We start from the raw sequence: 10,872 nt of genomic DNA, 5'->3' as shown, positions 1-10,872 counted from the left end.
AAAGGGAAGATTAGACAGAATATTTACAATATTTACAAAGAGATCACCGGTTCATCTGTAACAGAAAGCAATAAGACAAAATTATTAATATTATAAGCTGTAAAAATTATATTAATTTTAGAACATAAATGTAAACATAAATTTCACAAATAAAGTGAGAAATGTAAATATAAGTCAAAGTTTCTGAATCGAAAATTATGAATAAATAAATGAAAAAAAAAAAAAAAAAAAAATTTTTTTTTGTCAATGTAAATAAGAGCCAAAAAATAAAATTACCAGAAACAAGGATAGGCAGAGAAAAAACGGCGTCGAGTGCAAGCCAAACTGGGCGCATTACACCCGACGAAAACCACCTCAAGAGTAACCTGTAATTCCCGGCCCGAAAAAACTAAATGAGTCACTGAGTCCCCGAAGACGGGAGAGCGAGATTCAACCCGCGAATCGAGCCCAGCGAGATAGCCCTGCTGGCTTAGCATCCCCAAAGCGCGAAAAAGGGAAATTAAGTCGCCCCGGCGAAAAAACACGACAAAGCACCGGGAGGAGCGCTTAACTACAAAACTAAAGGAAAAACAATTATCAATAAGGAGCCGAAATCCGCGGGAATTCAAAGTACCCACGAACACAGGATCCATTGCGATAGTAAAAATGAAAGTAGGAAGATAGAAGCAAAGATTTATATAGAACTAGTTATCTCGTAGTGTACACAAACAGTATCAGAAAATTAGAGAAAGAAAAAAAAAAAAGAGACAGTTGCCAAATGAAAAAAAAAAAAAAAAAAAAAAGAAAAATTTTTAAAGTTCCACGAAATAATAAATCTAGAAAAATTTGAAACCTTACCTCAACAAACCGTATTGCCGCAAACAATCGTCTTGAACGACAAAATCAACATGTCCCGGGACAGAGAACACAAAGACGGAAAACGGCTCTTGCAAAGTAGCAATTAGACGAAAAACCGCTCCGGAGGCGTAAACAGCGCTAGATGTTGAAACCAAAGCCCCCACAAAACGAAGGGTTGCAGACATATAAGAAAATAACTCGTGAACCGATGCAGCGCGGCCCCGGGGACAAAAAATGGCAATACAACTATTCGGGCAGGTCATCACAATGGAACCGGGGAGAGCCATGTTCACCAACTGACAGAGTGCAACTATGTCCATGACGAAAAGAAGAACGAGGGAAACAAGCGTAGAGAACCTTTGAGACTGAGATGCAGAAACATACTAACCGCGACTTTTATAGACAAATGAACCTCAAAACCAAAAGCGTAATTAGGATTCCCCATAAGGTGGCGCGGAGCGACACCAAGAGAACAGCAGATTCACAGAACTTCTCTCGAAAAATCATGACTCTCCATAATTGCTATATTTTTTTTTTAAACTCAGTAATTCTAACTAAAATATAAAATAAAATATACATACCTCCTAAAGGTCGAAAATATCGAGAGCCCGTTGCCGAGCTCCCTCATCCCTCCACTCTGGGAAATGGCAAAACCAGAGTCCGAATCCGGTCAACGCATTGTATGCGGCCAAGGAAGTAAAAACAAGGGGGCCGCGAGTAAACTCATTTCTCCCCACAAAAACGTCCCATCCGATGACCGTCAAAATAACCGAAAAACAGCGAAGCATTGCCCTTACGCGGCGCGAATATTCGGGGGAGTAAAACAGAACAAAACAAGGGCCAGGGCGAACATAGAGGAAGCTACCAGGAATACCACTACGGAAAATGTCGGCAAGAGGCGTGAAGTCCATCGTTGCAAATTCACAAAACTAAACGCTGATTCCAGAAAGAACTACCCTTAAGTATACTCTTCTTCAGAAATCGATTAACGGTTCCCAAAAACGGTACTCCTCGTGACGTCAAAAAGTAGGACGCGAAAGAAGATTGCGAAATACACCTTCATGTCCGGTCACCAAGAGTGAAACGGCTAATGATTAAATGCGCCAGCTCTGAGATGAAACCGGAGGAAACGAAGAGAGAAAAGACACTCCCTATATTAAAACAGTAAAAAGAAGAAAGAAGTTTTTAGGATAAAATAAAAAATAATTTTTGTATATATAATGTAAATAAATAGGAAACTTACCTAAAAATAGGACATGAATCGAAGATTTTAGCATGGATGGATGGATCAGTGGGATCATCGCACCCAATGAAAAGCAGGTCCCACACAATCTTCCCATCATCACGAAAAAAAAGACAATGGGAAAAATCAGCAGTAGAATTCACAGCATCCCCAGACTCAGTCCTCACGCGGGCAACTAGGCCCTTGGACGAAAGGTAGGCAACCAGAGCTGCCTCACAAAGATATCTACACTCACGTGACCGCCTCCTATAAAAAATCCACATCCTATGAATATCTCTAGGTAAAAAATATATAGGGCCTTCACCACGAAAAACTTCGCGGCAACAGGCACGAACGCGAAAAAGTTGAAATTCCGATTGATAAGCGAGTGCCATGATTACTGTGAACTCACCTCATCCCAGTTACTCTTTTATACGGTTTATGTTGAAAGCTCACATCAACTGAGAATTAGGATTTAGAAACACAAGAAAGCGAGCAAATTACTCAACATTTTGACAATTACTAACGTGCGCACATTCAAAAATCGTCAGGCCTGACAAATGATGAAATTCTTACCTTCACTGGTCGGGATCCATCGAATGGGAGTACTATCTTGCGATAGAAAACTTCACAGAATGTAAATAAAAACACATCACCACGAATAATTAAATTGTTGAGTATCACGGAAGTTTCACAGATTTTGGTAAATATCGCGGAGAATTTTTTTTAAGGAAAAATTTCACGAAAGGACATTCGAATCATCATGATTAATTCAGGATAACAGAATCAGATTTTCTCAGGGACTTGCAGGGAACAGAAATCAATTTCGGATTTTAACATTGTCAGGAAATGTCTCTATTTGGAAGTATATGTTAATAATTAAATTCACAGGTTTGTAAATTACGTCAGCGATGTGTGATGGTGTTCAGAGAAGCTTTAGCTTCAGAAAACGCACGGATGTGCGGATGCCCTGAAAACGATGCAGAAGTTTTCGGGAAATATTCTTGTCGCTACATGAACCGAAGAATTAGAGCAGACGCAAGAATAGACGAAATTCTGAATTATGTGTAAATATTTAAGTTAAGAAAATTTATAGACTAGAATTTTGATGGCACAAAGTTATTTGAATAGATAACTGCTCACATTTCTTAGAAGTAAGTAGGATATTTTAAGAATACACCTCCAATCAAAGATAGGAGGGAAAAATTAATAACATAATCAATTTTTAGAGCGCCTTCAATGCAAAGAATACCATAATACGAGGGAAAGTAAATATGTTTTCGTCGACTAAAAAAGGAAGGAGCATCTCCAGCCCCTCATCTGAGAGCCTGGAACCCAGGGGATACTTCAATAGTTGCAGGAGTGAAAACTCCGGACTACATGAAAATGTTTAGGCGTTAATATAAGAAAGAAAACTATGATCAATGATATTCATGCATTCTTTGAATAATTATTTAAGCTTAGCCATTCAACAGGGATTACAAAGAAAATTCTCGCCAGAAATATGCTTTTAATTTTAAGTTACGAATTAGCTATGTTATGGATCAAGTACCGATGATACTCATGATCCAGCGTTAAAGTCTCCGGACCACGGAAATAATCTAAAAAGATATAACGATCGTTCTTCTTACAATGTACATAAATTATAAAATCACGTTATAAAATTCGGATTGGCCTCAAAAGGGCGCCTTCAATCTCATGGAACACCGTAGTCTTAAGGCATGCACTTATTTTAGATGATTAAGAAAATATAAGGGATAAGACCTCAATATTAAATAAGCCTTCAGTCCCTGAGATACCTCACAATATACACGTCTGAAACAATGTATCAAATGAATCTCAGGGTCCTAAAAATGAACGAAACTTTTAGCATAATAATTAAGATACGCCCAATGACAGGTAAATACTTTCAGGATAAAATGATATTTTACTCTTGACCGACAAAGACAGCGATCGCCGTCACACTTCCAGGAAATCCAAGAAATTAAAAGAACAAGACATTCCAGGAAGTGGGACGATGAACACAGTCTCTGGCGGAGAAAAGTAAAACAATCTATAAATCAACGCAGGAACTAAGTTCTATGATGTAGATATGGCAACACCGAATAGGAAAAGAAAGTGTAAACGCACGAGTAGACTTTGTCATGCCATAGAATGCAAGCGTAATTAGCAAATGCAACACTTTCTCAAGTGAACCTCAGGGCAGAATACCAAACATGATAACCCAATTAATATTGTGATTCCCCTAGTCGAGCACTTCACAAAGATGAATAGTGAGATGACATGTAAAGCTCTCGGCTCAGGGAAACACAAATCAATAAGGTCAACGATTGAAATGGGAAACAAATTTATGTTCCAGAATCCTCCTCCTGATTGCAGCAGCGGGAGGCGTAGTAAATGACCTTACGTCTGGCATAGTCTTCTTACGGCAGAAGACTTTCCTACTAAGCAACGACTTCTGGAATGTCATCATGGAAATCCCTCTACAACCGTACAAAGATGCAGTCGAAAAAACATCGAAAATGATCAACATCACGATGCAGGAATCATGGGCAACAACGAATCCAGACAAATTGGCAGAACACGTCCAGCTAGAGATGGAAAGCTTCATCCTCCAACTACAGAACCTAAGGGACGAGATCAACGAACTATCGACAGAATCTCTCATCAGAGAAAAAAGGAATTTTGCGCCGTTTGGATTTATAGGAAGCTCTTTTCATTACTTATTTGGATTAAGTACGGACGAGGAAACAAGTAAATTAAATAATAAACTATTAAACCTAAAAGCTGTAACATCCGAAAACCATCATGATATTGAGCAACAAATTTCAATTCTAGGAGATATACATAATTTTGAGGAAAAAAGTAAAAACATTATACAAGATATAGCGAAAGCAACAGAACACATTGATGAGAAATTCGAAAAAGTTGCAAACACATATATCAATGAAACTAACTTTAAATTTATAATGGTGTCTAAATATTTCGATGTCTCCTTCTTCTTGAAAGAAATCCAATTTAGTATACTACAAATAAAAGACAACATTTTTAAGCTAAAAATCGCATTGCAAAGCGCCGCACACGGCACGTTAACGGAATTCCTTATGTCGAAGAGAAAATTACTGTCGGTCCTCTCAAAAATCCAAGCCCACTTACCACCCCAATACAGCTTAATCTTCCCTATTAGATCCACTCAAATCTCTAAGTTCTATAATTTAATATCTTGCCACGCAATATTGATAGATAATAAAATTCGCATCTTTCTTAACATTCCGTTAAAAACGGAAAACAGAGTATTCGATTTGTACAAATTAGCGCCCCTACCTCATAACGTTAAAAATGTCTCCGTAAGCATATACATTGACCCCCCTCACCCATATGTTGCAATCAGTAAGAACAAAGAAACATACCTCCCATTAGACGAGGAAGAAATAAACAAATGTCACAATAAAGCAATTATGATTTGCCCAGCGAACATTCCAATTAGGAGTTTTAAACCAAAAACATGCATCTTTTCACTAATCAGAAATATGTCCAGCGACATCATAAACTACTGTGATAGAATTGTAACAACTAGAAATAGAGCCCCCCTTTTTTATAAACCCCAATTAGACAATATATGGATATACAGCGTTGCAAACCCCGTCACAGCAATATTGCAATGCCCGGAAGACGGTGAGAAGGTAGGCAAACAAGTTGAGCTAGTAGGAAATAATTATACAAACATTCCGCCCAAATGTTCTCTGTCGGCTGACACGTTCAGGATAGACGCCTCAGAAATATTCAACTCGATAGAAAATAGTGAGACGACGTCATTTTTTACTCCCACAATTAAAAATTTAATTTCACAGAAGGATAGCATCCTACTACACAATTTAACGAAGGACCCAACATTTGCTAAAAAATTCCAAGATTTAGTAAAGAACTCCGAGGAACTCCAGAAAGCCATCCCCGACGGAGTAAAGCTGCAGGCACTGAAATACAACATGCAGACATTCTTTGATACTCAGAAATACAAACCCGAAACACCCAACCACCACTATATAGTATATGTTACAATCTTCATCCTCGTCATAGCCATAATTGCACTACTTGCTCAAGTCCACACTATCAGACGTAACTTGCCAGAGGATAGAATTAGGTACATAAACAATGAGATTTATATGGATACCTCAGAAGACGCTTGATTGAAAAAGGAAAAACATAAGATTACATCACATTGCTTAGTTAGGAAGTAAGGGTTAAAGGGATAATAATTAATATTTAGTTTTTAAATTTGGATCCCCATGAAATACGATACATAAATTTTTAACTTGTTGGGAATGGATGCACCTTACGAGTATTCCTTTATTACATATTATTTGGTTTGGTTTTATCTATAAATATTAGTTCTATACTATATGGTCTATGTTCATTCATTGAACATTATATGTTTTACTTTTATAAATTAACTGAATATTATAAGCTTTGTTCTTATCCATGTAAAAATAGTACTTAAGTTCCAATTGTAAAGTTAATACTTAAAAAACCTTTTAAATAAAAAGACGGTTACAAAGGCTAACTTCGGCGAGGGCGCCGAGCTTCGAAGGGCCCCAGGATTGTGGTGCACACCACGGCCGACTTACCCCCTGAGGCCATCACGTAGCAGAATGCATCCACCAAAAATACCCACCGACCTTGAGTTGGGGCGCAAGCTCGCTAAGCGGCTCATTAGGCCGAAGCGCCCCAAGCTCGGTCGATGGATATTTAAGGTAGGAGTGGAGGCTCAGGGGACAAGTTCAGCATAGATTCCTCGAGCTCGACACCCTGGTCGAACGCGCTGGAGTGACGGTATTTTGCACGTTACATCTTGTGTTGGATTCATTTTATCGAGGTGCCGGGCCACCCTACGCTCCGCATAGGACCCCCGCATCACAAATATATTTCAAATTGTTTTAGAGCACATATAAGGCTCAGATCAGTCCATACTTTTCTTTTTGATTTTACGAAGATTCTGAATAAAAAATGCAAAAGTTAAATGAAGAAAGAGGACGTTATGTGCTCCTTCAAGGACTTTCCATTCACGAATGTAGCGTTTGTTGCAAAGAGCGAACCGCTTGGGCTCCTACAAGAGGCTCACATACACACATGCAGTGAATGTTGTATCACTCGTTTATGAAGGGGCCCACATTCGATTTTCAGTCAAGTATAATTTTTAATTTTCTTTTAGGAGTAATAAGAAAATTTGGTTCAACAAGTTTAAGACTTTGGCCGGATTCTTTACCCCTTAGAATCTGAAAGTTTTTTGGGCTTTTTGTAGTTTCTAGAGGAAAATGCAAAGCATTGTGAAAAAGTGAGACACTGTAAATAATCTGTCGCATTTCTCTCTTAATAGGTGCTTGTTCAAACTAACTTTAGTTTCTCGATTGCCACCCTGATGAGATTCTCTTTTCTTTGGTAGAGTTACATATTTATCTAGTAGTAGGGGGCTACGCCCCCTGGCCGCTACGCGGCCCAACCCCCTGAAGGCGCTCCGCGCCATCAATAGGCCGCTTCGCGGCCCTATTTTTACCCTCCTATCAGTGTTAGTTTTATTTTTCCCCTAAAAAATTACGATATGAGGCATACTTTAATTTTAAACTTTACTTAAAATTACCTTAAAATTAAAAGGACTCGTTTTGGAATGACTGCTTGATGAAATATTGCAGTAAAACAATGAACACTTTTAGTCAGGTAATAATTAAGACTTCATGAGACGGGGATCGAACCCACACCGAGTTCACAGTGGATGCATTCGACGTCTCAGACGACTCTGCCACCGCTCGACATGAGGTCGCCGATGCGAATCTTGTGTAGATAAGTGTAGAGCTGATGCGCAGGCTACACAGCTACTGCGCAACCTCCTCGACCACTGCGCATCCTCCCGCGCATAGCGGTAGCAGTACCGGAGCATTCTGTAAACTCACTCACTTTTATAACGTGATTTTAAAAAAACCTGGGTCCTTTTTCCAAAATCTGATTACAGCGGGCTCATCTAGGGCCTATTACCTGTCGATTTACGCAAAAATCATGGAAATCGGCCCGGTAGAACGCTCAAACGAACTATGACAAAAAGTATAAATTTACATTGTTTAAATGGGAGAATTCGCAACTTTACCACGTAATATAAAAAAACCTGGGCCATATTTTGAAAATTTGAAAAGAGTTGGCTTATCTAGAGACAATTGCCTGTCAATAGCCGCAAAAATCATGAAAATCGGCCCGGTAGAACGCTGGAACTAAGCGTTACCAGTTTCGCAAAATTAGGAGGTCTTGGAGCTTATAGTATAGAAGAGATAACAGCAGTATTAGTGAGATCCAGTGTCCCAGTGTCACAATTTATATGTATTTGATGCAATGCCTCATTGAAATTAGAGAAGAAAAATATTTTCTTCCATTTTCACCGAATAAATTAGACTTTCACTAAGAAATAAGCTGGCGAATCCTGTCGGCCTCCTGTGGTGTAGTGGTTGTAGCGCTGGCTCTATAATCAGGAGGTCCTGGGTTCGATTCCCGGCTAGGCGACCCAAGTTTGATGGTCTCAAACAACGGTTGCCTCGGGCTCGTACGCAGTAGGGACGGAGGGGGGATGGGCTCTATCTGGAAGCGCAAGGATTACCACTTGTGTGGTATTAAAAAAAAAAAAAAAAAAAAAAAAAAAAAAATTATGTCAACGGTAAAGCTACTTTATTTCTTTCATAACTTCAAATCGGAAGAATTCTCAGGCAAAAATGAAAGTATGTCTATCATTCCTCATTTAATCTTTGGTTGAAGTACTTCATGATGGTGATAGGAGAGACAATTTTGGTGGAAGTGGGACCGAAAAAAATCTGGATGCGAAGTTCTTAAAGAAATCTGACCAACTCCATCAGATGATGAACACTCCAACCTCCCAGCATTTTCCACGTTGACAATAACTACAAAAAACCCCAAAAAACTTTCAGATTCTAAGGAGTAAAGAATCCGGCCAAAGTCTTAAACTTGTTGAACCAAATTTTCTTATTACTCCTAAAAGAAAATTAAAAATTACCTATACTTTACTGAAAATCGAATGTGGGCCAATTCATAAACGAGCGATACAACATTCACTGCATGTGTGTATGTGGACCTCTTGTAGGAGCCCAAGCGGTTCGCTTTTTGCAACAAACGCTACATATTCGTGAATGGAAAGTCCTTGAAGGAGCACATAACGTCCTCTTTCTTTATTTAACTTATGCATTTTTTATTCAGAATCTTCATAAAATCAAAAAGAAAAGTATGGACTGATCTGAGCCTTATATGTGCTCTAAAACAATTTGAAATATATTTTATTGCACAAAGTCGAATATTTTATCTTTAAAATTTAGAGCTACGTAACTAATTCAATAATCATGACTCGTGTATTTGCAGAAAAGTTTTCTCAGAGACTCAGTAAATTCCCTTGCTGAGCTGCATGTATCTTCAAGTAGGCATTATACTTCTAAAAGGAAATGTAGGCCCCTTCATTTAGGAGTGATGCAACAGTCATGACGTGTAAGTATGTTTAGCCCTTGCAGGAGCCTCTCCTCACCTATTTGCATTTTTATCTAAAGTAAAAAAAAAATAGTCGGTAGGTATGGATTGATCTATGAGCCTTCTATGTGCTCCAAAACAATATGAAATATTTTATCGCACAAAGTCCAATATTTTTCGATTCAGGTCCTACAAATGCTTTTAAGAGAGCAAGAAAAAAAAAATACTCAATCGGCTGGCTAAAGTCCAGTATTTTTCTTAAGAATGGTCTCCTCCTTCAATGAGTGATGCAACAATTGCGACATTTTAATATGAAAAGCCCTTGCAGAAGCCTTTTTATTTGACTCAGCTAAATTTTAAAGAATCACTGACGTGTCCGCAAAAATGAACGGGTCACTGAAATTAATGCTTCATAGAGATATCTGAGGATCCATGTCAAAACCCTCTTACCTATTCTACTCTACCTAAAATACGCTGCAAGCAATCTTCCAGCAAGCAGAGGGGACAAATACTAATGATTACAGTAAGAGCATTTTTGCGGATGGCTCATAGATCAATCCATACCTACCGACTATTTTTTTTTTACTTTAGATAAAAATGCAAATAGGTGAGGAGAGGCTCCTGCAAGGGCTAAACATACTTACACGTCATGACTGTTGCATCACTCCTAAATGAAGGGGCCTACATTTCCTTTTAGAAGTATAATGCCTACTTGAAGATACATGCAGCTCAGCAAGGGAATTTACTGAGTCTCTGAGAAAACTTTTCTGCAAATACACGAGTCATGATTATTGAATTAGTTACGTAGCTCTAAATTTTAAAGAAAAAATATTCGACTTTGTGCGATAAAATATTTCATATTGTTTTAGAGCACATATAAGGCTCAGATCAGTCCATACTTTTCTTTTTGATTTTATGAAGATTCTGAATAAAAAATGCATAAGTTAAATAAAGAAAGAGGACGTTATGTGCTCCTTCAAGGACTTTCCATTCACGAATATGTAGCGTTTGTTGCAAAAAGCGAACCGCTTGGGCTCCTACAAGAGGTCCACATACACACATGCAGTGAATGTTGTATCGCTCGTTTATGAATTGGCCCACATTCGATTTTCAGTAAAGTATAGGTAATTTTTAATTTTCTTTTAGGAGTAATAAGAAAATTTGGTTCAACAAGTTTAAGACTTTGGCCGGATTCTTTACTCCTTAGAATCTGAAAGTTTTTTTGGGTTTTTTGTAGTTTTTATATCAGGTCGTTTTTGGAATGATGTGAAGCTAATGAAACATTTGCCTGGAAAAAGAGAAAC

At 38.2% G+C, this 10,872-nt stretch overlaps 1 protein-coding gene across 1 annotated transcript; it reads left to right on the top strand.

The window, feature by feature from the left end:
* The first annotated feature begins 232 nt into the window (after nt 1–232).
* Nucleotides 233–8,742, top strand: LOC140223893 (uncharacterized). The gene has a single exon (XM_072296393.1). It carries the CDS (start codon nt 4,531–4,533, stop codon nt 6,244–6,246), a length of 1,716 nt encoding a protein of 571 aa, XP_072152494.1. The 5' UTR covers nt 233–4,530; the 3' UTR covers nt 6,247–8,742.
* Nucleotides 8,743–10,872: the final 2,130 nt, after the last annotated feature.

This window comes from Bemisia tabaci, chromosome 2 (assembly GCF_918797505.1).
Source record: "Bemisia tabaci chromosome 2, PGI_BMITA_v3".
Taxonomy (NCBI): Eukaryota; Metazoa; Arthropoda; class Insecta; order Hemiptera; family Aleyrodidae; genus Bemisia; species Bemisia tabaci.
The sequence above is the reverse complement of the archived record's forward strand: the minus strand, read 5'-3'. Positions and strand labels throughout refer to the sequence as shown.

Coding starts and splice junctions, on each gene's coding strand:
- LOC140223893 (XM_072296393.1), top strand. CDS start 4,531: ATGGAAATCCCTCTACAACCGTACAAAGATGCAGTCGAAAAAACATCG.